This window comes from Indicator indicator, chromosome 5 (assembly GCF_027791375.1).
Source record: "Indicator indicator isolate 239-I01 chromosome 5, UM_Iind_1.1, whole genome shotgun sequence".
NCBI lineage: Eukaryota > Metazoa > Chordata > Aves > Piciformes > Indicatoridae > Indicator > Indicator indicator.
The window spans coordinates 18,143,413-18,170,405 of record NC_072014.1 but is presented as its reverse complement, the minus strand read 5'-3'; the positions used below and the strand labels follow the sequence as shown (position 1 = coordinate 18,170,405).

General features: G+C 37.7%; 1 protein-coding gene across 1 annotated transcript in view; it reads right to left on the bottom strand.

Moving 5' to 3' along the window:
* TTN (titin) overlaps positions 1-26,993 on the bottom strand; it is a 242,357-nt gene that overhangs the window by 55,490 nt on the left and 159,874 nt on the right. Inside the window, exons 155-205 of the mRNA XM_054381468.1 lie at positions 26,765-26,912; positions 26,453-26,630; positions 26,237-26,358; positions 25,846-26,133; positions 25,456-25,752; positions 25,146-25,332; positions 24,472-24,587; positions 24,084-24,383; positions 23,566-23,865; positions 23,375-23,480; positions 22,185-22,381; positions 21,786-22,091; positions 21,405-21,683; positions 20,667-20,966; positions 20,262-20,564; positions 19,793-20,164; positions 19,392-19,694; positions 18,637-18,936; positions 18,251-18,547; positions 17,868-18,152; positions 17,472-17,765; positions 16,864-17,163; positions 16,451-16,759; positions 16,169-16,359; positions 15,252-15,681; positions 14,618-14,926; positions 14,064-14,212; positions 13,939-13,971; positions 13,715-13,844; positions 13,315-13,614; positions 12,910-13,227; positions 12,520-12,816; positions 12,117-12,416; positions 11,180-11,494; positions 10,934-11,082; positions 9,887-10,037; positions 9,513-9,794; positions 9,120-9,422; positions 8,731-9,033; positions 8,331-8,612; positions 7,610-7,909; positions 7,190-7,492; positions 6,752-7,060; positions 6,384-6,665; positions 5,868-6,167; positions 5,428-5,721; positions 2,369-5,335; positions 1,948-2,268; positions 1,550-1,834; positions 1,042-1,341; positions 457-759 (exon numbers count right to left, since the gene is read on the bottom strand). Coding sequence (XP_054237443.1) covers positions 457-759; positions 1,042-1,341; positions 1,550-1,834; positions 1,948-2,268; positions 2,369-5,335; positions 5,428-5,721; positions 5,868-6,167; positions 6,384-6,665; positions 6,752-7,060; positions 7,190-7,492; positions 7,610-7,909; positions 8,331-8,612; positions 8,731-9,033; positions 9,120-9,422; positions 9,513-9,794; positions 9,887-10,037; positions 10,934-11,082; positions 11,180-11,494; positions 12,117-12,416; positions 12,520-12,816; positions 12,910-13,227; positions 13,315-13,614; positions 13,715-13,844; positions 13,939-13,971; positions 14,064-14,212; positions 14,618-14,926; positions 15,252-15,681; positions 16,169-16,359; positions 16,451-16,759; positions 16,864-17,163; positions 17,472-17,765; positions 17,868-18,152; positions 18,251-18,547; positions 18,637-18,936; positions 19,392-19,694; positions 19,793-20,164; positions 20,262-20,564; positions 20,667-20,966; positions 21,405-21,683; positions 21,786-22,091; positions 22,185-22,381; positions 23,375-23,480; positions 23,566-23,865; positions 24,084-24,383; positions 24,472-24,587; positions 25,146-25,332; positions 25,456-25,752; positions 25,846-26,133; positions 26,237-26,358; positions 26,453-26,630; positions 26,765-26,912 — 16,093 coding nt within the window. The remainder of the gene's footprint in view (positions 1-456; positions 760-1,041; positions 1,342-1,549; positions 1,835-1,947; positions 2,269-2,368; positions 5,336-5,427; positions 5,722-5,867; positions 6,168-6,383; positions 6,666-6,751; positions 7,061-7,189; positions 7,493-7,609; positions 7,910-8,330; positions 8,613-8,730; positions 9,034-9,119; positions 9,423-9,512; positions 9,795-9,886; positions 10,038-10,933; positions 11,083-11,179; positions 11,495-12,116; positions 12,417-12,519; positions 12,817-12,909; positions 13,228-13,314; positions 13,615-13,714; positions 13,845-13,938; positions 13,972-14,063; positions 14,213-14,617; positions 14,927-15,251; positions 15,682-16,168; positions 16,360-16,450; positions 16,760-16,863; positions 17,164-17,471; positions 17,766-17,867; positions 18,153-18,250; positions 18,548-18,636; positions 18,937-19,391; positions 19,695-19,792; positions 20,165-20,261; positions 20,565-20,666; positions 20,967-21,404; positions 21,684-21,785; positions 22,092-22,184; positions 22,382-23,374; positions 23,481-23,565; positions 23,866-24,083; positions 24,384-24,471; positions 24,588-25,145; positions 25,333-25,455; positions 25,753-25,845; positions 26,134-26,236; positions 26,359-26,452; positions 26,631-26,764; positions 26,913-26,993) is intronic.

The window sequence follows — 26,993 nt, the reverse complement described above, 5'->3', positions numbered from 1 at the left end:
TACCCTGACATTGTCCGATGTCTTCAGGACCCTAACACCTTAATTAGGCCAACCTATCCTCCGTGCCTTTCACTTTACAGTCTCAAACGAGTTGTTTTCTTATTCCAAAACACCTCCCACTTTTGGCCCCATTTATCTCTGAAACTACCACTCTGACTCTTTTTCTCTTTCGTTTTAAGTTCATTGAGGGTATTTATTATTTCCCCTTAGTTCCTATCTTATGGTTTCAACTGAAACCATACCTGTGAAATTCTTTAATAATTAGTAGTCTAAATTAGTGGTCAACTCAGATCCTTTCTGACCTGTCAAAATATTCAGTACAGTTAACCATAATCCTCCAGATTACTTCATAAAGCATATGTCTTTCTGGGACTTCCTCAAAGAAGTAGTTTTTTTGCTCATTTCATTATTAAAGCAGAATATTTCAGCATAGGTAGTACTTAAATTGCTACTTACTGAGTTGTTCTTTAACTTCAAATACTCCTTCAGTTTCTCTTGGCAAACTTACTCCTACAGCATTTCTAGCTGCCACCCTAAACTTATACTTCTTTCCCTCTTTCAGGCCAGCTACAACAATGGAGAGATCTTTAACAACTGAATATTCTGTCCAGCTATCTGCTGGTTGTTCTTCTTCTCTGTAACTAACAATGTAGCCATCAACTTTAGAGCCTCCATCACGCAATGGTGGCAGCCAGCCTAAAGTAGCACTATTCTTCGTAATTTCAGTAACTTCAAGTTTTCTTGGTGGATCAGGTTCACCTTTTGTGGAGAAAAAAAAAAAAAAGAAACACATTGAAAGTTGAATTTCCAAGACTTTCTGACTATAGAATACTTGTTAAGTTATTGGATATTCTCCATGCTAACTCAATAAGAAAAAAAAATGCCAAAACTCTTAATAATTGAAAGAAACTGATGTGGATATATTTATGTTTAGCATTGAGTAGTTAGTAGCACAGTCCAGTTTAGAAACACTAACTTTCAAAAAAGCAAAATCTGTTGTAATTAGAGAAAAGCATAAAATATGTAAAAAGGCATACTTACTTAGGGGATCTGTTGCTAGAACTGGTTTTGGTATGTCACTTGGAACACCTGACCCATATTCATTTACAGCTGTTACTCTAAAGAAATATTCATTTCCAGGTACAAGGTTAGCTATATGGAAACTAGTTTTCTTCAGTTCTGCAGTGACTGTTCCCCAAGTCTTCCTGTCAGCCTCACGTTTCTGCAGGATGTAATGAGTCACTGGGCTACCACCATCGTTCTCTGGAGGTGCCCATGAAAGATGGCATGACATCTTAGTGACATCTGAAACCTTGAAGTCTGACACAGGTCCAGGAGTATCTATAAAGAAATTTCAATTTATGTTAGTCTTTTCTTCTTTAATAAGTTAAAATTAAACAGTGTTAACAGCTTCTTATATAACGGGAGTTAGTGTTAGCTAATACAGTTTTGCTCAAAAACTGTAACATCTGGTGGTCATAAAATTTCCCACAATGAACATTCAATATAGTTTAAAAGCTATTTAGAGGATATTTCTCTCATTACTTACCCAGCACTCTGACATTCACAAATACAGCTTTTTCTCCAGCCACATTAACAAGCGTCAGCGAATATTTGCCTGAGTCATCACGTGTTGAATCAGGAATGACACAGAAGGCCATAGTGTCTACCAGATCAACTTGTCCTTTTCTGATAACATTATCAATACCCATTCTCCTCCAGGTGACTTTTGGTGCTGGACGACCCCTAACAATAGCAAAAAGTCTAATAGGACACCCTGCCCTGACTGTGACTAACTTTCTCATGCTTGCATCCAACTCGATCTCAGGAGGTTCTACAAGACAAAATTAAATAAATAAAATGCAAAGTTTAGCACATGAAATAAAATAAATCCAGACCAAATAAAGACTGTATGTGAACATTCATCAAGAGGAGGGGAAAACTCACCAAGTATTTCTTTTGGAGACACAGCTTCTTTCAGTTCAGCTGGTCGGCCAAGGCCAACCTGGTTTTGGGCAGAAACTCTGAACTCATATAATTGGTTCTCATCCAGGCTGGTGGCTGTAAATTCTGTATGAACAACCTGGGCAGTAACATTGCATCTTTTCCATCCTGCTTCAGGATCAGCACCTTCAACTTTTGGTCTAATTTCCACAACGTATCCAAGAATTGGAGCACCACCATCATACACTGGTTTGCCCCAGCCAAGGGTTATGGAACTCTTTGTGCTATCAACCACTCTCAAGTTTGTGGGAGGACCAGGTGGCTCTGAAAGATGAAAATTACAGATAGAAACACAGTTGAGCAATTTAGCAGTCTGCTATGTTAACATTAAAAGAAAATGCAGTAGAATACAGTGGTCTGATACCTATTGGGTCTTTTGCTACTACAGGTCTTGATGGCAAGCTTGGTTCTCCAAGTCCAACTTCATTTTCAGCACTGACTCGGAACTGATATTCATGACCAGGGATGAGATTGGTAACTGTCTTGCGTCTCTCTGGGATTGCAGTCTTAGTAACAGGAACCCATCTTAGTGATCGTTTCTCTTTCTTCTCTAAAATGTATCCTGTAATTGATTTGCCACCATCATATTCTGGTGGATTCCAAACCACAGTCATCTCTTCTTTGCTAACTTTTGTGACATCTGGAGGATCAGGGCGTCCAGGTCTATCATACTTTGTTTTGGCAATAATTGGGCGTGTTTCTGTTGGTGGACCAGTGCCCATTTTATTCTCTGCACGAACTCTGAATATATATTCATTACCTTCAATGAGGCGTTGCACATTTGCATAGTTTGTTAGTACAGAGGAAGAATATGTAGACCAAACCATACGTTTGCTTTCACATTTTTCCAGGATGTAGTTTTGTATCTCACAGCCACCATCGTCTTCTGGAGGGTCCCAAGAAACTGTACACCTATCACTTGAAATGTTGGTGACTTTTAAGTTTCTTACAGGACCTGGTTTATCCAAGACAATAACAGTAGCATATGCTACGAAACTACCAGCTGTGTTAGTTGCGGTAATCACATATTTCCCACCATCACTACGTCTTGATTTTGTGAGAACAAACTTAGAGGCGTCAGAAGTTGTTTCAATGCTGACTCTTGGAGACCTGGTTAGATCTGTAGCGTCTTTGTCTTTTGTCCATACAACTTCAGGCTGTGGTTTTCCTCTGACTCCAGCCTCAATTCTAATTGCTTCACCTGCTTTCACAGTTAGCACCCCACTTAACTTCAAGTCTAGCACTGGTTTCTGAAGATCTTCCTTCACAACTACTTCATCTGTTTTTACCCAACCACTTTCACCTGCCTCATTCTTAGTTTGAACTCGAAATTGGTAAGTCTTATTCTCAATACATCTATCTACCATGTAGTGTGTTTCCTTAATGCTGCCTTTATGAACTCTTTCCCATTCATCTGAATCTTTCAGTTTTCTCTCAACATGATAACTTAGATTGGGACTTCCACCATCATAATCTGGTCGCCTCCATTTCAGATATACAAATGTCTTTCCTTTCTCTGCAATGTGAAGATTTTCTGGCTCTCCAGGCTTGTCAATAGGATTGATGGCAAGGATGGGAGTCTTGGTCTCAATGCAAGGACCTGGACCTATTTTGTTTTCTGCACAAACTCTGAAGAAGTATTCACGATTCTCTATAAGATTTGCCTTTACTAATCGTTTTGTGATGTCAGAGGAGACAATTGACCATCCTCTCTGGTTTGGTTGACGATATTCTACTATGTAATTTGTAATTTCAGAGCCACCATTATCCACTGGACTCTCCCAAGAGATCATACAAGAATCTTTTGTGACATAACTTATTTTTAGGTTCTGGCAAGGTCCAGGTCTGTCGAGTACGTTAACAACAGCAAAAGCCTGAGCATGCCCACAGCTATTCTTAGCTGCTATTATATATTTGCCATGATCAGATCTTTTAGCTTCTTTCACTTGCAGTTCAACATGAGGTAGATCATGAAGTATTTCAACAAGCTTTTCTGGGACTAGTACTTTGCCATCTTTAGACCATGTTATGTCAGGATTTGGCCTGCCTTTTACTTTACCAGTAATACGGATTGTTTGACCTACTCGGACAGTAATTAAGTCTCGACAGGTCACATCGAGGCTTATTTCTGGAGGAGAAAGAATATCCTTTGCAAGGACAGTTTCTGCCAGTTCTCTTGGTTCTCCCTCTCCCACAATATTGACAGCTTTTATTCGGAATTTATATTCATTTCCTTCTATTAACCCATGCGCTCTGAAAGCACACTGTCTAATCAGTTCATCTTTATTAATTCTATTCCACTGTGTAGTTCCAGTTTTCTGACATTCCACAATGTATCCCAGAATTGGGCTGCCGCCATCTTTGAGGGGCTTTGTCCATACAAGGTCAGCTGTTTCTTTGGTTTTGTCCTTTAATTTTGGATTTATAGGTGGTCCAGGAGGAGTGATAGGACGTGATGCTTTTATTGGATCAGAGCTTGGAGATGGCTTGCTTAAGCCCACCATGTTTTCTGCAAAAACTCTGAATTCATATGTATTGCCTTCAAAAAGACCAGTGACTCTGTACTTCATATCAAGTATTGGTGTCTTATTGACACGCACCCATTTACCAGATGCTTCCCGACGCTCAAGTATATAACCAGTTATTGGAGTTCCACCATCAGATTTTGGTAGGGTCCAAGACACTGTTGCAGCATTTTCTGTAATATCATAAACAGTTGGTTTACCAGGTGGGGATGGTGGATCAAACATATGTTTAGCAATTGTTGGTTCTGAATCAAGGGGTGCTCCAATGCCTATCTTATTTTCTGCCCGAACACGGAAAACATATTCACAGCCTTTCTGCAGTCGTGGAATCTTAATCTTTGTGTGACTTGTTCCAGAGCTAACCACTCCCCAGGTTTCTTTCTTTGACTGACGCTTCTCAACAATATAATTTATTATAGGACTCCCACCGTCATCTTTAGGAGGGCGCCAAGAAATAACCATATGTTCTGGTGTTACTTCAAGAATATTAATAGGACCTGTTGGTGGGCCAGGAACATCCAAGACTGTAAGATGCAGAGCAACAGTTTTGCTGCCAGCTGCATTAGATACTGTGAGTAGATATTCTCCTGTGTCTTTTCTTATACAATCTTTGATGGTAAGTACAGTTGAATAATTGTCAGTGTCAATCTTGTATTTGCCATCTGGTTTGATTTCAATGCCATCAGTAGTCCACTTTGCAGTGGGAACTGGCACACCTCTCATAATTGCAGGAAGTCTCACTGTGGTGCCAGCTTTAACAACAAGACCTTCAATTAACTTGACATCTAGGTCCACAGATGGAGGTACTGAAATGAGAGAAAACCAGAAATCATGTTTTATGGGGAAATTCTTAAAGAAAGAGAGAAAGAATCAGAGAAACAACATGAAAAAAAAATACCTAGTTTTTCTTGACACTCTATTGGTATAGTTGTATCTGGAAGGCTAAGACCAACAATATTCTGAGCTCTCACACGAAATTTGTATATTTTTCCTTTTTGAAGGCCTGTAACAACACAGTCTAGCATAGGGACTGTCTGGAACTTTGTCCACTCATCTGCACCATCTTCTTGATATTCCACCAAATATCCAGTTATCTCAGCACCACCATCACGATCTGGGCGATTCCAAGCAAGGGAAACTTCAGTCTTGTCAACATCTACATGATGTAGATTCTTTGGTGGCCCTGGAGGATCTTTTAAAATGCAAAACCAAAATGGTTACTAGGATGGTCAGTCTATGGTAGCAGTGTACCATGTTCACAGTAGTATTAACAAGATAATCTCAAAAATTACTAAGAATACTATGAACAAAACAAATCATATAACTGAGAAAACTTACGCAGTGGATCTATAGCTTTAATAGGCTTGATTGTTTCCACATATGGACCTCTACCAAACTGATTCTCAGCTGCAACTCGGAAGAGATACTGAGTGCCTTCAATCAGATATTTAGCAATGTGACTGCGTTTCTTGGAGGATGATGAGATGGCTACCCACTGTGCAGAAGCTACATCTTTCCTTTCCACCACATAGTTGGTAATGACAGAGCCGCCATCGTCTTCTGGTTCCATCCAAGTGAGGTAGCAGGAATCACTTCTAACTTCACTGATTTGAAGATTTCTGGGTGGACCAGGCTTATCTAATATTGACAAAAATGGAATCTGTAATTTATTTGATAATTAAGGCATTTTTTACAAAACTTCATAGATTCCAAGAGAAATAATTATATTTTTTGTAATTGTTAGTTCTTTTTCTTACAACTTGGTATACTGATATTTTCTGGGAATTCCTTTACTTCTTAATATCTGATTATAGAATAAAACCATTCAGTATAAAAGGAACATCAAAAGATTACCTAAGACTACAACTTTTACTGAAACGGTCTTTGAACCAGCCGGATTTTCCACTGTCAGAGAGTAAATTCCACCGTCTTCATGAACAGTGTTGCGAATTTCAAGCTTACTGCCAACTCCTGTAACCTCAATATCAGCTTTGGGTGAGACCTCATGATCTTCTTTCTTCCAGGTAACTTTTGGGAATGGAACACCTTTAATAACAGCGCTAAGTCTTAGGGTATCTCCAGCTTTAACATGCTGTTCTCGGGCCATATTAGCATCAAGTATCAGCTCAGGAGGTTCTGGAATTAAAATGATATGTTTTTAGAAAATGAGAAAAAAATTTAATCTGTTCTTAGGCAAACTTACCAGATTTTGTAAAACTCACCAAGTCTGTCCTTTACTTCTACAGGATCAGGAACATAGGCTGGTTCAGATTCACCTGCTGCATTGACTGCCTTGACCCTGAATTTGTAGGTCAAACCCTCAGTAAGGCCAGTGACTTTGTATTTTGTTTCAGGACAAGAATCTGCTGCAAGATTGGCCTTTTTCCATTCTTCATCACCAACTTTCTGATACTCAACAAGGTAGCCAATTATCTTGCCATTACCGTCACGGCGTGGTGGTTGCCAGGATAAATCAACTGAATTTCTAGTTTTATCCACTGCCTCTGGATTAACAGGTGGTCCTGGTTTTGCTGTTACAAAATTGAAAAAGAGAGAGAGAGAGAGAGAAATGGGGGAAAAAAGAAACTATTAAAATACTTTTCTAACTGAAATGAAGAGTACATTAAAATTTCAATGAGAAATGAAACGTAATACTTTACCAATTGGATCTCTAGCAAAAACTGGCTTTGATGGTGGACTAGGATCACCAACACCAATTTCATTTTCTGCTGAGACACGGAATTCATATTCACAGCCTTCAAGGAGGTCAGGTACTTTGAACTGAGTACTGGGGAAAATTGGGTCTTTGGTAACCTTGACCCATCTTGTAGCCATTGTTTCTTTCTTTTCCACAATATAGTTTGTTATTGGCTTGCCTCCATCATATGGTTTGTTCCAAACCACTACTGCAGAGTCTTTGGTAACATTCTTAATGATTGGTTGTTCAGGTGCATCAGGAACACCTAGGGAAAAAAATAAAATAGAAAGAAAGAAAAAGAAAAAGGAAAAGAGTGTTTATGAGAACTCTAAACAGAGTAAAAACTGAAGTATCAAAGTAAGATTGCAAATGAATAACATACGGAAACGGTCCTTGGCTTTCATCTCATCAGAGATGAGAGGATCACTTATGCCATAAAGATTTTCAGCATAGATCCGAACTTGGTATTCTCTTCCTTCAAGCAGCTTAGGAATTTTGCACGTTGTTTTAACTGTGGCAGATGTAACTGGCATCCAGAGGTCTTTGTGTGCATCCTTCTTCTCAATAATATAATTTGTAATTTCACTGCCTCCATCATCTAATGGAGGTTTCCAGGAAACTACCATATGATCTTTATGAACTTCATCAAATATAACTGGGCCAACTGGAGGTGATGGGCGATCTGTTTGAGAAAAAAGAAAAGCATACTCATGTTTTTATATGAACTTCATGTAACAATAGATTAAACAGTACATTATGAAATTAGAGACTTGACATCACAGTTTTAGCAAGGTATCAAGATCTTAAGACTACTCCTCTTTTATATGAGTTTGACTCACTGGACTTGGTTCTGTAAAGTTTATACGGTATTTGGTGACTGACATTTTCTAGGCTGTTGACATTCTTTACATGCATGTATAAACATGAAATTATTCATGCTGAATAAACTAAGTCAAAGTGAACTATGTACTTAACAATAGTAAGGATTTTAGTACAAATAGGAATACAGTAAATCAAATAATTATAATAAAGAACATGTTTTATTACATTTTTATATAAATCCATTAATTATAATCTATACTAAAAATCACAGGAAAACCCACCAACAACATTAACTTGACAAAATCCTTTTCTTGATCCTGTGCTGTTCTCTACAGCAACGCAGTATTTGCCTGAGTCTTCACGGACAGATTTTAGTATTCCCAAGCAAAGAGTTGTAGGAGTTGTCTTGATCTTTGTACGATCATCTTCTTTCACAACGTTATCATCCTTTAGCCAAGTAACCTTTGGTGCAGGCTTGCCTGAGTAACGTCCGGTTAGGCTGAAAGCTTCACCAACCCGAACAATAAGCTTGTCTCTAAAGTCAAGGTCAAGTGTTGGAGGAGCTGAAAGATGAATTACATGACACAGTGCCCACAAATGTCAGCAATATTGAAAAGAAAAAGTAAGAAATCAGTAAATGTAATTACTGTTTTAAAATGAAATATAGAAAAAAATACATACCAATTTCATCCTTGCACGTGATTGGTTTTGTGCAAAATGATGGCTTGCCTTGTCCCACAATATTGCAAGCACTTACTCGATACTCATAGGTGTCACCTTCTTTCAAACCTTCTACAGTGTATTTCCTGTCAAGCATTTTCTCCTTTGTAACTTTGTGAAATTTCTCTTTCCCAATGAGACGGCTCTCTAGAACATACATGGTGATGTCTGAGCCTCCATTATATTTCGGAGGGTTCCAAGTCAATGTAACAGAGTTCTTAGTAACTGCTTTTACTTCTAGGTCTTCTGGGCGATCAGGAACAGCTGTGACAAACAAAAAATTGTGGTAAATGCGTTTTTCTGTATATTCATTTCATGTGACAGTAATCCAATCCCCAAAATATACTTACTTATTGGATCTTTAATAACAATCTCTTTTGTTGTCTCTGTGAATGGACCCATACCAATTATATTCTCAGCTGCAATTCGGAAGAAGTATGCTTTCCCTTCAGTGAGCCCCTGAACAGTAGCATTCTGTCTTGTAACTGTGCAGGTTACTGGAGTCCAAGCTCTATGATCAGATTCACGTTTTTCAATTATATAGTTGGTAATAGGAGAACCACCATCATCTTCTGGAGTAAACCATGACAATTTACAAGAGTCATTGGTTAGGTTCTCAGTAAGGAATGGCATTCCAACTGGGCCTGGCACATCTGAAAGCAAAGAAGAAATGGAGTATTTAAGTACACAGGCTGAATGTTATGAAATGTCACTGTTTCACAAGGACCGAAGTTACTATTTACCTAGGACATCAACAATAATAGTCTTCTTCCGCTCACCACCATCATTTTTAGCAAGAAGAGTGTATAAACCCTGATGGCTCCTTTTGCAATTCCTGATGACTAAAGAAGAACTAATAGCTGTTTCTTCGATTTTGGCCTCTTCTGGTAGGGCTTGTTCATCCCTGCTCCAAGTCACTGTAGGAGTAGGTTTTCCTGAGACATATGCTATGATCCTAATTACTCCTCCAGCATGAACAACAATTCTGTCCCTGACGCTTGCATCCAGATTAATATCAGGAGCCACTGTAGGAGTAGAACAAAAAAAAAAAAAGGCAATTATTTTTTTCCCCACTTTGAATATAAGTTACTAAAAATGAAATTTAAATGATAAATACCAATTCTGTCCTTCATTTCAATAATGTCTGTAACTTCCCCAGGCTCTCCGATGCCAGCAGCATTCACTGCTCTAACTCTGAATTTGTAAAAACATCCTTCTTTTAATCCTGCCACAACGAACTTGGTTCCTCTAATTTCTTTGTCTTTTACCTGTAAAAAAGTATTATAACATCAGCTTATATCAAGGTTTTATCAATTTCTTTGCAATCTTGTTTCAGATTTATAAGCACAAGACAGAAGACAGTCTTAAGCATACATGGGTCTATCTCATGAGATCCTTCAGAACCTGTGTAAAGAAATATAGGAGGTGGGCATACAAGGTATTCTTTTTGACAGTTCTGACAAGGTTGTTAGAACAATTAAAACAGTTTCTGGTCTCAGAAGAATTACATGTATTATTGGACAAATAAAATCATGTAAGTGAGAGTGGTATAAAAAGGAATCAATTGTTGTTCTTAAACTCCAGTATGAAGACTGTTTACCTGGAAACAATGCAGGAAATCTAGGTATTACTTAAAATGCGTGCAGACATTTATGGACATACAAAAACCAGCCAAGGCATCCATCACTTAAATTTTCAGTTATGCATTATTGAAAAAAAAACTTATAAACTTGTAATGCATTATTGAAAAAAAAATTATAAACTTGTAATGCATTGTTGAAAAAAGTAGGAAAATGCAGGGATGCAGCAATTCCATATGATTTGCCACAGTTTGATACCAGTGCCAGTTCTAAACAGGTCTTATCTTCTGTTCTTTTATTACAAGTTATGCATGTATTTTCTCACATCTTTAAACAGAAATTTAAAAATTCTAAGTTTAGGAAACTGCAAAGCTAACTTGATGTTGTGGATGGGCTATTAACAACTTCTTTCTATGTTTGGTCTTGTATTTTAAACATCTGAAGGTCATTATTGCACAAAAATGTGAACATTTAGAAAAATAACTTGCATAGTGAACGTTTGTAAAAAAAAAATTTTTTTTGGAGTGATTTCTTTTGATAGATAAAGAGAAGAAATGCAGATTCCGTAACAGTTTTGCACCTACCTTTTCCCATTCTTCCTTGCCTTCCTCTTTATACTCCACAATGTAGCCAGTAACCCTAGATCCACCATCCTTTAATGGTGGAGTCCACTCCAAGTCTACTGAAGACTTTGTCCAGTCAGTAACTTTTGGAATAGGAGGGCCAGGTGGAGCTGAAAAATATCATCATACCATTACAGCATTAACAATATATTCTATGCTCCTATTTGAATATTTTCAAATTCAAAAGTAGGAATCTAAAATACTTACCAATAGGATCTCTTGCAATCGCTGGATCAGATGGCATACTTGGTGGACCAACACCAGCTGCATTAATGGCTGAAACACGGAACTGATATTCAGAGCCTTCTATAAGACCTGTAACTTTGTATGAAACCCCCAATGCCATAGGTTTGATAGGATCACGGTTAACTCTGGTCCATCTCTTTCCAGTAGTCTCTTTGCGCTCCAACCAGTAACCAGTAATAGGAGAGCCACCATCATGTTCAGGTTCTTCCCAGTTTACGGTCATTGAGTCACGTGTTATACTGCTAACTGTCGGCTTGTCACAAGGTCCAGGAACAGCTGGAGAAAAAAACATGCACACATATGTTGTAAAGAAAGTGCTAAAGGAAGATAGATATAGCTAGAGTGCAAAATCAGTGCTATGCACTGACATGGTCACAGTTGCATTAGGTAGTTACCTATCGGCAAGAGATTCTTTTCCTCATTCACCTGCCCATCCTTCAAATAACAATTTTCAAATATTAGTTTTACTTCCCTTCAGTAACTCATTTCAGTGCCCAGTGTAATCTTGGATGTTTTGAAAATGCTTTTCTCTTGCCAGTCTAACATTTTTTCTACATCAGACTACTCTGTCTAATTTGTCTTTCAAGACTGAAGACATCTATGATGTCAATAATGTCTCAAATACAACAGAATGCCCAGAATATTATCACAAACCCCTTTATTTGTATATTAAAACCTTAAAAAAATATTGAAATTTTAATATGTAACAAGGAGGGAGAGAAGTATTTCTAAGTACTACATGTGCCTTTAAGACTAACTATTAATGCTAAAACTTTGATCTAGCCTAGAAAAATTATTTGTGTGAAGAGAGGAAAACAGTAGTGGTATATAACAGATGCTGTACACATACCAGCATATGAAAATAACTGGCATAATTTGAAAGTATTATCCTACTTACTGAAAAGGTTTCGTGCTGTTTCTGGTTCACTATCCAAAGGTTCTCCAATGCCATATTTATTTTGTGCCATAATGCGGAACACATATTCATGGCCTTCCATCAACTTGGGAACAGTGAATAAACATTCCTTAGGCTCATTAGTAACAGGTACCCATGTCTTTCTATTTGCTTCTTTTTTCTCTATAACATAGTTTGTAATCTTAGAACCACCATCATCTAATGGAGGGAGCCATGATATTGTCATTTTATCAGCCAAAATGGATTCAAATTTAATAGGTCCCACTGGAGGCCCAGGACGACCTAAAATAAAAGTTTTTCAGAAAGAAGAATTGATTAAAATGCTATTAAAGCATCACATGAATGCTACCAATTTGTGCAATACACGAGAAGTCTAGACACCTACCCAGAACATTTAGTCTCATCTCCTTTGAAGCAGTTCCCAGCTCATTTACAGCTGTTATAGTGTATAAGCCTGTGTCACTTCTGCGAGACTGTTGAATCAATAAAGTGCAAGTATCTTCACCAACAATCTTGTTGACATGTTGATCATACAGCACTGGTGTTTTGTCATCTGCTTTCTTTGGAGAAGCTTTTAGCCATGTTAATGTGGGGAAGGGACAACCCTTTATCTTGGCCACAATTTTAACATCTGTTCCTTCTTCAACCTCCATAAATTCCTTGAGTTCAATAGATGGTGGGCCTACAATGAAATGTTGAAAAAATTAACATTAAAATTTAATATGTTATAGTTTTTAAATGGAATTTGTATTTACTGGTATCAGTTACTACTTACATGTCTGGTCTTTGACCACAAGCGGGCCAACAGTGGCTGAAGGCCTGCTAGGACCTGCTATATTTACAGCTTTGACTCTGAATTCATATTCTCCACCTTCTACAAGATCCTCAACTGTAAACTTTGTTTCCTCCACGTCGCGTCTGTTGCATTGCTTCCAAGTCTCTTTTACTTCTCCGGTACGATCCCAGCGGAGACATTCAACATTATAATGTGTAACAGGGGCTCCACCATCATTCTTTGGTGGTTTCCATGTCAAGCTGACTGTATTCTTGGTTACAAGGCCAATCCTCAGTTTAATAGGTGGATCGGGAGGATCTTCACAAGCAAAACAGAAACATGAGTAAATCCTCTGTACAGTACTATATGGTTTTAAGGAATTGTTTTGACCTTGATTTCACTTACGAATTGGATCTCTGGCTGTAGTTCGCTGGATGGTTTCTGCAGGAGGGCCAACACCAAAACGGTTTTCTGCACGTACCCGGAAGAAGTACTCTTGGCCACATATGAGATCAGGTACAACAAAAGAAGTGCTTCCACAGTTTGCATTGACTTTAGTCCAGGCCTTCCCATCAATGTTTCTTTTCTCTATAACATAGCCTCTGATTCTATCTCCACCATCATCATCTGGCATCTTCCATGAAAGTTTACAACTACCTCTTGTGATATCACTCACTTTTAGGTCTTTTGGTGGACCTGGGACATCTGTTAAAAGTGAAAGCACAACAGAAACAAGTTTACATAGTACATAGAAAAATAAGACTAAAACCTAATTTTTGAATACTTCAATAGGTATAAACCATACCAAGCACATTGACTCTGACGTGCAAAGTTTTTTGCCCTGCTTTATTCTTTGCTGTAATACTGTATCGTCCAGAATGACTTCTGTTGCACTCAGGGATGATAACTACTGAACTTGTATCAGTTGCTTCCACCTATTATAAAAAGAAAGAGACATTATAGAACAACATAAATGCTTATGTTTGAAAAATGTAACAATACTAAAGTTACAAAAATATTTTGCTTTACCTGAGCTTCTTCGGGTATATTGTGACCTCCCTCCTATAAACAAAAGGAAATAATGTAAATATAAAAGAGGACAGGCTTAAATGTCTAGAAACACATGTAGACAAAAAGTTTTTACTTTTACTAACCTTTGCTGTTGTTTTTGCTTTTCCTTCAAACTCCCAGAATGTTTTTGGAACTGGACGTCCCTTGATAACAGCTGGGATTTTAATTGTTGTGCCAGCACGACAATTAAGTAAATCCTGTGCTCCAATATCAAGGAAGATTTCTGGTTCCTCTGCAAAAATATTTTAATATATAAATGTTAAGAGCTACTGAAAGCAAATTTCTGTCAGCGCTTAGTTAAAACATCCCATAAATAGGCAGAATGCATATTTGTGAGAAAGATTGGGTATGCAAAGAGGAAGCTGGGATATTTACAAATACAAAAACTTGTTGTAGTAATTTCTTCATAAAATCCACATTGTTTCCATAGTATAATTATAAGTGGTCATCAGTGTTTTAATGGATCCTGCCCAGGTAGTGATCATTATGACACTTTAAAAAATGTGTGTCAATCTTTTGTTACACCTTTTCATAATTGTTCTGGTTTGACTTTGGCTTGCTTGCCATTCTCTTTGAACACTCGTTAGCAGTAGGTGGCATTTAGGTATACATCTAAATTAATTCCAAGAACACTTACCCAGAATATCTTGGACAGGTATTTCTGATGTTGCAGGACTTGGTTCTGATTCTCCAGCAGCATTTACAGCTTTCACCCTAAATCTGTATTTTCTGAGCTCTTTCAAGTTGGGAATAACACATTCACAAGTAGGAAAGAGTTTGTCTCCTTCATTCACCTTCTTCCATTCAGTACTACCTTCATCTTGTATTTCAACAATATATCCTTTTATGGGACTGCCACCATCCTTTTGTGGAGGCTTCCACGCAAGAGCTACAGATGATTTGGTTTTGTCTTTGATCTCTGGACAAGATGGTGGACCAGGCACAACTTGTAAAACAAGAACAAATGAAAATTACCTGAGAGTTGGTGTCTGCCTGCATTTTTCTGAATAGTGTCTAGAAAAATGCAAGTATTTTTATTTTTTTGTCATAGAGAAATGGTGAAAACCAGCAAACTACTTTGTATCAATATATTCTTTTTGGTTTAATGAAAACAAAGCATTGATCCTGTTTTGGCAGGGGGGTCCCTTCCAACCTCTAATGATCTGTGATTCTGTGATTAATTGCACTAAATATGATATAAATAATATTAGCATATCTTAGTTCTGGTGTGACATAGTCCTTTAAAATAGTAATTTAAATGATATACTTACATATGGGATCTGCTGCTAAGGCAGGATCTGATGGTTCACTGGGAGGGCCAATTCCAGCAAGATTTTCAGCCATGACTCTAAACTGATATTCAACACCTTCTGCCAAACGAAGTACATTGTACTCTAGACCTTTTACTGCTGGTTTTGTTACTGGAGCCCTGTTAACACGTGACCAGTAGACACCTCCCACCTCTCTCTTCTCCAACCAATAGCCAGTTATTGGACTGCCACCGTTGTCTAAAGGAGGCTCCCAAGAGACCAGCATTGATGATCTGGTGCGATCTAAAATTTTTGGCTTTCCAGGAGGTCCAGGTAGGCCATAGGGATCCTTAATCACAACTTTTTCTGAAAGGCATTCGTCACTTATTCCATATTTGTTTGCAGCACGGACTCTAAATTGATATTTTTCATTCGTTGCAAGATTCCATACCTGAAAAATGAGATTTAAATTAATACTTATCTACCTTCAGAATAAACTTATCTGAAGTTATGTTGCGGTTTTTGCTTTAAGTTGTGTCTTGGAATTTCATTGGCATATCTATGTTTATGTACTGCAGAGATGTGTGTAAAGACCTCAGGATATTCTTATTTCATGTGCCTAGGACCAAACATAAATAAAAAAAAGTCATCGTGTTTGGTTTTGTGGTTGACAAAGCTATGAAACATGCTGGGAAAAGGAAAGGAATATGTCTTCTAAGCTCAGCTGAGACTAAATAGCAAAAGATAACAATTTCCTTTGCTTTATCACACAAGGAAAACACGTATACATAAATGAAGAAAACATTAATCCAGTAATCCTGGAGTCTAAATGGAGCACAAGCACAGGTATCTATGCAAGCAGTAGTTTTCATTATATATGCATGATTGTTGATTTTCATGTATACCATAGTAGGTAATGAAGAAATTTTATTAATTACCCCCAGTCTTCTCTCAATAGCACTTTTGGAAACTTCTTCCCACTCAGACTTCTTCCTACTAGCATCACGTTTCTCAATAATGTAATGGGTAATTTCACTACCACCATTATCAAGAGGGGCATCCCACGATAAATAGCATGATTGTGCTTTAATATCAGAAACAGCAAGGTTTCTTGGTGGGGAAGGACGATCTGTTTGAAAACAATAGAAAATAGAATTATGTTAAGAAAAAGGAAATAGCATTTTATTAGCTCTAATTTTATTAAAGTGTTGTACCCTTACCATATACTTCAACATGTACATTGCGAAACGCAGTGCCAAGACGATTGGAAGCTCTCACAGTGTAGGTGCCTTTATCATCCCTCACAGCTGCAGGCAGGATAAGTTCAGTTTTTGCCTCACTTCTAGATACTTCTTCCTTGGTTATCTTAAGCGCACTGGATGTTTGGTCAATTAAAACTTCATTCTTGTCCCATTCAATCTTGGGCATTGGCAGACCTGTCACATCAGCAGGAATATTTACTGGTTCTCCTGCCTTCACTTTGATAGTATCTCCTCTCACAGCCAAGCGTAATGTAACAGTTGGAGACACTGAAAACAAGAAGAAAAATGATGGCATGAAGGAGACAAAAAAGAGAAATTGCCCTGTAGTGTTCTGTGGATCTTTGTATGGATTTCTTTAAAACAGATAATACCTTCATCATCTTGTATAACTACATTGAGGGGCAATGATGGTTCACTTTCTCCAATAGCATTGACAGCTTTCACACGGAATTCATACATATGAAGTTCATCAAGTTTTTCAACAAGAAGAGACGTTGTCGGACACAGCCTTGCATTAACTCTTTCATAGTCTTTTGAATCATGTCTCCTTTTCTCAACAATATATCCTAAGATAGGACTGCCACCATCACTACGTGGAGGTTTCCAGTCAAGAGTAATGGTTGACTTTGTTCTCTCTGTGTACATGAACCTCTCTGGTGCTGTTGGAGGACCTATTACCACAGAAAAATCATAATGAAAAAAAACATTTTAAAAGTAGAGAAGATTTAATCATATGAATACAGTAGCTCTGGTTTTTAAAGTCATAGATTTTATATGAAATGTATCTGAGTATGATTTGGATAGTATATAGTTTCTCATGTTTTACAGAACTGATTCAGAGAAGTTATTAATCTTTACCCAGGTAGTAAAAAAGCAAATATGCTTTCTGTATAGAAAGCGATCCTCACAACAATGGTGGTTTATTAATCTATAACTAAAAATAGTTTAAAAAAAAATCACATAAAAGCAGTCATCTTACCTAATGGGTCAACTGCAAGAATGGGCCCTATTTCAACAGGTGGACCAGTACCAAATTTGTTCTTGGCGCTAACACGGAATTTATATTCCTGTCCCTCAATCAGACCTGTAATATCACATTTAGATCTCTCTGTGTCTACAGCTAGTCTCCATGTACGCATTTTGGCATCCTTCCTCTCAACAATGAAGCCTATAATATCACTGCCACCATCATCTTCAGGATCAGACCAGTTAAGCAAACACATCTTTCTGTTTGTGACCACTGGCTTTAGGTCAAGGACTGGCCCAGGAACATCTGGAGGAAAAAAAAAATTAAAAATTACGTAAGTAGGAAAGAGCCCAAAGATTATCTCACCAAAAGAAATGCTGAGTTGATTTCAGAAAATACTTTTCTTACCAAATACTTCTACTCTTGTTCCTGCAGATTTGGAACCACTACTATTGGTAGCAGTAATTACATATCTTCCATGGTCTTTTCTCAATGCATTCTTAATGGTTAACACAGATTTTGTGCCAACATTTTCAATAACAGTTCTTTCTTTGTCCAATTCACCTTCCTCCACAGCCCATACGATGGTAGGAGTAGGACGTCCTGTCACAGTAGCAGGAATTGTAAGAGTTTGCCCAGCCATGATCTGAATGCCTGCTTTGACAGAAATATCCAGCTCAACAGTGGGAGGTTCTGGAGAAGAGAGAAAACCATTCATAAGTTCAAGGGAAAGACTAAAATCCACCTTTTAAGCAGCTGGACATGTCTTGAAAACAATACAATTGCAATACCTTTGGGTTCTGCAACTGTTGTGGGTTCAGTTTCACCAGGTGGTCCTTCACCAGCTGCATTAAGTGCAGTAACACGGAGTTTATAATCTGCACCTTCTCTGACTTCTTTAACAGTATACTGCTGAACTTTTATGGGTTTCTCTGTGCAACGTGACCACTCATTTACTCCCATCAGTTGTTTGTAAACGTGGTAGCCAGTGATATCTCCACCACCATTATACAGAGGAGGTTCCCATTCTAACTCTATAGAAGTTGAGGTTGTGTCAGAAACCCTTGGAATCGGTGGACCAGGTGGCACTATAAATAAACAGGTGTAAAATCAAGGTTAAAGACTATGAATCCTATTCTATTCCCCATCTGCTCTTACCTTCTGCTAATCTACTTACTTATTGGGTCCTGTGCAGTTTTTGGGTCTGATGGTGGACTAAATTTACCAGGCCCAGCTGCATTTTCAGCACATACTCTAAAGATGTAGGTTAGTCCTTCCAACAGTCCTTCAACTTTTATTTCCAGGGCACTCACAAGGTTCCTGTTAACCCGAGCCCAATGAGTACTATTAATTTCACGTTTTTCAATCCAATATCCTATAATTGGGCTGCCATTGTCTTTTGGTTCATTCCATTTAACCAACATACTGTTGCTGGTAACATCTTGCACATCAGGTTTATTGGGTGGATCTGGAGGAGCTGAAAAAAACAAGTGTAATTCTGTCATAATTTCTGTCTTCTTCAGAGATTAATCAAAGTTAAGAACTAACATATTGGAAATGAGTAATTTTAAGTAATTCGTAATTATTTTATGCTTTTTATCAGAAAATTTGATTCTTAACTGCAATTGGTAATCAAGCTTGCATTGTTCTGTCTTTTGGTAAGACTACTACTCTATTGAACACCAGAAACATCACTGCTCAGATATTGAATGTTTTAAGTATAAAATTTTATGACAGTGATTATTATTCTTATTTCTTTACTATTGAAATTAGAATGCTTTCAGTATTATCCTCTATTCCAATGATTTAAATGCACAATAAACAACAGTTACATTGCTCAGGTTTCTTCTGGGAAGAAGCTGAGTGTTCCAGGATCCTGTGTAGCTTTACACTGGTTTTCTGAAAAGGTTGTATTGCATCATGAAAACTTACAGAAAGGATCTTTTGCTGTCATTGGTTTTGAAACACATGGTGGGCCTTGTCCAACTCTGTTTTCAGCAAATACACGGAAGAGATATTCTTTCCCTTCAATGAGTTTTGTTACATGGAATTTGCAATGCCTGAGTGTTGAACTGACAGTGACCCAGCCCATTTCAGCTTTTGTATTGTCTTTCTTTTCCAGTACGTAATTTAGGATTTCACTTCCACCATCATCGAGTGGAGGCTCCCACTTGCAAATGACTGAATTTTTCTTCACATCTTCAAATACAAAGTTAACTGGAGGCCCAGGTGTATCTGTTAGTAAAGCAAGAAAAATTATGAGTACTCATCTTATGCACTTCTTACCGTATACTCTGAACAACTAGGTGTTTTTGAGGACATTCCTTACATACCTAACACGTTGACTTCACATGAAGCTTTTGCAACACCATGATCATTTTCCACTTTAATTGTAAATGTGCCATGGTCAGCTCTGATGGAGTCACGAATTGATAGTATAGATTCTCCTTCTTTATGGTTATCAACACTCATACGTTCTGGCAGTGACAGCTGGAATGGTTTCTCTTCTTCAGCTTCACCCTTCTTCCTTGTATATGTTGTTACTCTCTTTTTTATTTCCTCTGGTGTGATAACTTCATCATTCCTCAGCCAAGTGATAGATGGGTAAGGTGATCCTGAAATATGTGCCTCAAGTATGATCTCATCCCCTCTCTTCACCTCAAGGCCAGACTGCAGGTTTGCAGCAAGGAAGACTTTTGGAGCCTCTGTAATAACACAGAAGGATAAATGGAGAGTAGAATCTTCCAATATGTTTTAGGATGTATGGCAATTACTAAAATCAATCAAATGAGCAATTCATACCAATAGGATCCACAGCTTTCACAAAAGGAGTAATCCGAGAAGGCTCACTGATGCCAGCAGCGTTCTCAGCACGAACACGGAACTGATACTCCTTTCCTTCCTCGAGACCTTTCACTGGGTAAGTTAATAGAGGTACCAGATAATCATTGCACCTCTCCCACCTCTCCTTGCCCTTACAAAGTTTTTCTATTATATAGCCCATAATCTTGCTTCCACCATCAAAAAGGGGTGGTTTCCATGTAAGTGTTACAGATTTTGATGTTGGATTATGGACCTCAAGGTCAATGGGAGGATCTGGAGGTTCTGTGGAAGAGTGGCAAAAGAGAGATCATATGAGTAAAGAAAGTATAAATATTTTGAATAAAATTAAATTTGCTAAATTATTTACTAGCAAAAAAATCTTACGTTTTGGGTCTTCTGCAATGATTGGGTTTCTTAGTTCAAGATATTCACCTCCTCCAATTTTATTAACAGCTTTGACACGGAAGTAATATTCACAGTTTGGGATTAGATCTTTGACTTGCCATGAAAGCTTATTTTCACCAGACATGACCGGGATATATGTTCGACGACCAGCTTCTCTGCGTTCCAGAACGTAATGCAGAATAGGAGTACCGCCATCAAAGTCTGGAGGCTCCCAGGATACTTTGCAAGAATTCTTAGTGACTTCACTTGCCTTAATGTCTTTACACTGTCCAGGTGGACCTGTTTTAAATAAGAATAATTAAATTAGTTAATGGTTAGTTAAGATGGGAAACTGTATCTCTAGAAATATGAAATCATATCAATCTTTATTTTGCAGAAAGCAGACCAAACCCACAAATGTTGGCTGCACAGCATATATATGAATTTATGTTCCTAAAGGTGAAATATATTCAGAATTCTTACAGATTATTTTACCTTTATATGATGACTGTTCATAATAATTGAGCTTTGAGCAGCCACTGACTAGTTCAAGCAGCTTGTGGTAAAGTGTGTTGTTTGTGGGATTTTGTAATGTTAATGACTTTATGGCAATCTACATGTGTCTGAGTTGAAGTGATTTCTCCACATGGCAGAAAAGAGATTTTTCTAGTCCTTCTGTCAGCTCCAGAGCTCAAGTGAGGATAAATATACTTCTCAGAATGTGAGAAGCCTAGTTACCTATGACTTTGACATTGACTGAGCCAGTTGTTGATGCCAGCTTGTTCTCCAGTGTGATAGTATAAACACCAGCATCAGCATGAACACTGTCTATGACTTCAAGCAGTGCAGAGGTGTAGTCGCTCTTCATTGTTGTTCTGTCACCAGCTTTCAACTCTTTGCCATCTTTGTGCCATGTTATAGTTGGGGATGGAACAGCTCTGAAGGGTACAGGGATGCTTAATTTCTGTCCTTTAACAACAACAATGTCACGAGTTTTTAGATCAATTGTTGGATTACCTGTAAAAATAAGGATAATATTACTAGGAAGCTGCCAAACATTGTTATTTTTTTCAGTTATGCAGATCTGAAAGGAAAAAAAAAAAAGGAATCGCTTCTTACAGTCTGGGTCCTTGGCAATGACTTTTTCTGAGATATCTGATGGCTCACTAGCTCCAACAGCATTGACAGCTCTGACTCTCAGCACATACTCCTTGTCTGGAACAACGCCTTCCTCCACTTTGCATTTTAGATCTTTTATTGGACGAGAATTGATTCGCATCCATTTTTCTGTTCCTGCTTCACACATCTCAACATTATACCCAATAATAGGGCTTCCACCATTCTTCTCAGGTGGTTTCCATGCAATGCAAATGTGATTTCGACCTGCGTCTGTGACATGTAAATCCTGAGGAGGTGAGGGAGGGCCTGCAGAAATGGAAAATAATTGTGTCTTTTTTTCTCCCAGAATATTTGTTTGACGTGGTATATTGTTTCCATAATCCCTACAGTGCTACTTACTTGTTGGATCTTCAATATGAATGAGGTCAGTTGGTTCACTGGGATGACCACATCCAGCTTCATTTTCTGCACGAACCTGGAACTGTACATCTGTACCTTCAATGACATCAGTCACTCTGTAAGTGCAATCTGGACCAGCTGTTTTGCCAGCTTTTACCCAGCGAGTGGCTAGTTTTTCTTTCTTTTCAATAACATATCTGAATGAATCAGAGAAAATGTTATTAGGCATTGAAACTAGAATGCTTCAGACTTAATAAAATAGATAAAGACATATTGGAATAGTCTGGCTCGTGGAAAAGTGGAGTCATGTGTGACAGATTCAATGAATTTTACTTCAGACATCAGTCAGTTAGTGCTTGTAGCCTTGGTAGGTCTTGGTCTCGAGCTAACAGTTACACATAGATCAAATTCTCAAACCAGTTCCTGAACTTCTGCTGTGTTCTCAGGTTTTAGAGAGCTGCAGAGGTAGAAGAAAATTCATCCTATACTTGTATCTTTGCAAGTTTGTAAATATCATCTGTGAGTTACTCCACTGTCAACATGAAAGTAATTTGAATTAAGTGACTTCTGTAGCTTCGGACAGATCTCAGTAGTTGTCAGTTTGTCTAAGACATGTTTACTGTGATCGAGAAAGAAAGGAAGAGTGAAAATATAAAGACGAAAAATCTAACTGGCCTTCAGTGCAAATTTCGGATGACAGATACTTCAGAAACCAAGAAAAGTACAAGTTTGAACAACCCAAAGGACTAAACTAGTCTGTCTGAAAAGTGCAATACAGAAGGGAATGAACAGAAAAGAGATAAGGCTTCATCTTAGTTAAGTGTATGCAGTGTGAATGAGAAACTGAGGCAGAAGGAAAGTCTAAATGGCTAAAACCCTGCAGGAACTGGAGAACATGGTTGCATTGTTTTTCATATTTTATATACACTTCAATTTGATTTGATGCTGTTATGAAGTTGATGACATATTAATTGTTCAAGCATATTAGATTGTTTATATTTGCATAATTTCCATGTGCTAAAATTAAACTCTTCATTGCTTTTACCACATGGCTTCTCTTTTACACCTATCCACCTCTTTTTCATTTAAAATACGTCCATTTAAAATGTAAATAGATTGAGAGAAACGTCTTAATTCATGGAAAGAACTGCATCTCCAGGAAACACTACACAAACTTAAAATGACCTTACCTTTGAATTGGTCTACCACCATCATTCTTAGGTGGCTCCCATTTCAAATCAACATGGCCTTTTGTCACTTCAACTATTGTAAGAGCATATGGAGGTCCAGGTGTTGCTAAAGAAAAAACACGTGTGTTAGAAGTATCCATTAGAGGTGAGCTGTTTCTGTTTATCACTAAGTAAGCAAATATGAAACTTACTGAAAGTATCTTTAGCAAGCACTGAATCTTCAATTTCACAGTAGTCGCTCTGTCCAACGGCGTTTTCAGCAGCCACACGGAACACATACAATGAACCTTCAGTCAGTGGGCTCACGGTGTACTTGGTATCTTTCACAGTTGTATCAACTGTTTGCCAACCTTTTCGCCTTACATCTCTCTTTTCAACAATGTAGTTGGTAATTGGAGAACCCCCATCTTTTTCTGGTGCTGTCCATTTAAGATCTGCTGTGTTTTTAGTAATATTAATAACCTCAAGCCACCGAGGTGGTGAAGGAGGATCTGTAAAATAGAAAAAGAAGGTAAAGCATGTTAGCATATTTTCCATTGAAGGTCTTGGAAAATACTATTAAAATTTTGTGTTTTCTTAGTTGAAGCAGGGCAGATTTTAATAGTTATTAAGCATTGCAAGAGTTCAGTTGGTACCTACACAGTCAGAAATGGGGCATTTATAAAGAGACAGTGTACTTGCAGTAACAGCATGCTGAAATAATACTCACAGAGCCTCTCCTTGCATAGCACAGGGTCACTGGGTTCACTGGGCTCACTCTCGCCAGCTTTGTTCACAGCTCTTACACGAAATGAATATTCTTGTTTCTCCATCAGGTTTTTGAGGAAGTGTTCAGTTGTAGGAACTCCTTCAGCCACTCTCACCCACTCATCTGTTCCAGTCTTTAATAGCTCAATGACATAAGATTCAATCTTTGCCCCTCCATCATGTTCTGGCTTTGTCCAGTTCAGTGTTAATGATGTCTTGCCAACATCTTTCACAGTCGGCTTTCCAGGAGGCCATGGTGGATCTAGACAGGAATCCAATATTAATTACATGACTGAAAACAAAGATTTTTTGGTTGTTAAATGAAAGCATTTTAAAACTGTTTATTATACCAATTGGGTCTTTCACTAAGATCGGCTCTGTTTCCTTGCTTGGTTTTCCAGGTCCTGCAAGATTCTCTGCCAGGACACGGAACTTATATTTCTTCTTATTTGTAAGACCTTTAGCTCTGGAAATAAAAATTAAGTTTGATTAAACCAAATCTACACCTTAACTTGTGCTTAAAACTTTATTCACTCTACTTTTTCTACTACAGTTTACTTGGAAAATCTAAAATCACCCAGATTACAGCTTGTGACATTTTATGAAATGGTGAACATTCAAAACATGTATATTGTTGGCAGTAAAATGGTGCACCATGACACAGAAATCAATGTTTTCAGAGCCATCTTGCATTTTTGATTGTTCCTTAGTTATTAGTTAAAACAAGTATCAGGAAAAACAAATCTCGAGGTTTTGGCAAACTGCTATTTAAGAATAACTATCACAGAAACTATTAAGTATAATTCTTTTTTTTTTTAATTAATTAAGAAAAGGGATGATTCAATTCTTCTCTAAAGACATTCTGTTTTAAAACTAATTATAAAAAAAAAAAACTTGCCATCACATTTTAGCTGAATATAAACTAGTGAAATGAGTGAAAAGAACGTAAAAGTTGTTTATAAGGCTATTGTGACATTTTTATGTCTCTGTGACATATTTTAGGCTAAATTGACTACAGTCTTACTTGAATGTTGTATCTTTCACTGGCATTTTATTGCATTTTATCCATTTGTCCTGCTCAGGATCGTATCTTTCAACCCAGTAGCCAGTTATAGGGCTGCCACCATCTTCGTCTGGTTCATTCCAGGTTAAGGTGACTGAGTCTTTAGTGACCTCTGTAGGATGAAGACCTGTTGGAGGGCCTGGTGGATCTGTATAAATTAATAAATTCAAGAAAACAAAACAAAAAACAAAGCCGTCACACAAGTGTGAGGGTTTTTTTTCTTTCTCTCTTAAAATATTGTAACAATTTGACATTAATTTAATTAACTAACCAAATGAATATTTTGCAATGATGGGGTTACATTGTGCTGGCTCCCCAATACCATACATGTTCTCGGCACTGACTCGGAACACATATTCTTTATGAGGAGTTAAATTGGTAGCTCTGAATTTTGTATCCTTTATAGTTGATGACAGCTTGTGCCATATTTCACTGTCTGTAGCTCTTTTCTCAAGGACATAGTTGGTAATTTTAGAACCCCCATCATCTCGTGGAGGATTCCATGTCAGAAGGCAAGATTCATTTGTGATTTCTGATACATCAAATGCCGCTGGTGGACCCGGTTTATCTGTAGAGGACAAGATGTAAATGTTAATCTTCTGTTTGCATACCTTGGCATGTTACTAATGATTTTTAGAAACGACATAAAATACATGCATACCAAGAACATTAACTTCAACAACAGCTGTAGCACGTCCACTGGTATTGACAGCTTCTATAATATAGGTTCCACTGTCACTCCTCTTGCTATCTGTAATAGTGACTGTAGAATGATTAGGTTTGGTTTCAATGGTGATTCTGTCGTCAGGTCTCAAAATTTTGTCAGCCTTGGTCCAAGTAATCTGAGGCTCAGGTTTTCCAGTTACTTTAGCTGGTAGCTCTATTTTAGTTCCAGCTTTCACAGTAAGTCCAGCAAGAAGCTTCACATCTAAGAAAATTTCTGGTGCCTCTGATTTAGGAGAGAGGGAAAAAAAATCATTGTTATAGAAACAGCATTTCAGAGACTAGTAAAAATAAAGCAGCTATTGTAATTCAGTGATTGAAGTAATTACCTTTCGCATCAATGGCCTGAATATCATCTGTTGGCTTACTCGGCTTGCTAGCTCCCATTCTGTTCAAAGCCTTAACCCGATATGCATACCACTCCCCTTCCTTGAGTTTTGTTACTTCCATTCTGTTTGTTAGAAATAATAATAATCAAATATATAAAGTGGTGAGGAGGGCACATTTAGTTAAAAGGATATGCATTCTGATGTTAATTTACTTACTTTGTTTCAACAACAGGCTCCCCGCATATCTCCCACTTGTCTGTTCCACGTTGGCATTTTTCTACCAGATAACCCTTAATGCGGGCACCACCATCATATTTGGGAGGCTCCCAAGTCAGGAAGATTCCTTTTGATGTAGGATTTCTCCACTTAACATTTTCTGGTGGATCAGGCACCGCTATTGAAAAAATGAAAACATATGGGGTCTTAGAAAGCTGTCTAAGGAAGATATTTTTTCACATCTTATTTTGAAGAAAATCAGCAAGATTTCAGAAACAGAAAATCGGCAACCATTTGAAACTGTTAACTTACTTGCTGGTGCTGACATATCTACAGGTTCATCAATATATGCAGGCTCTCCTGGGCCACATTTATTATATGCGGAAACTCTAAATAAATATTCTTTTCCCTGGATGAGGTCAGGTACAGTGAACTCTTGGTCATCAAGATGATCAACAACCTAAAGAGAAGGAAGGTTCAAATGTAGTTCTAAAATTTATTTCCAAAGAGCAATTACTGAAATAAGACATAAAAATCATGT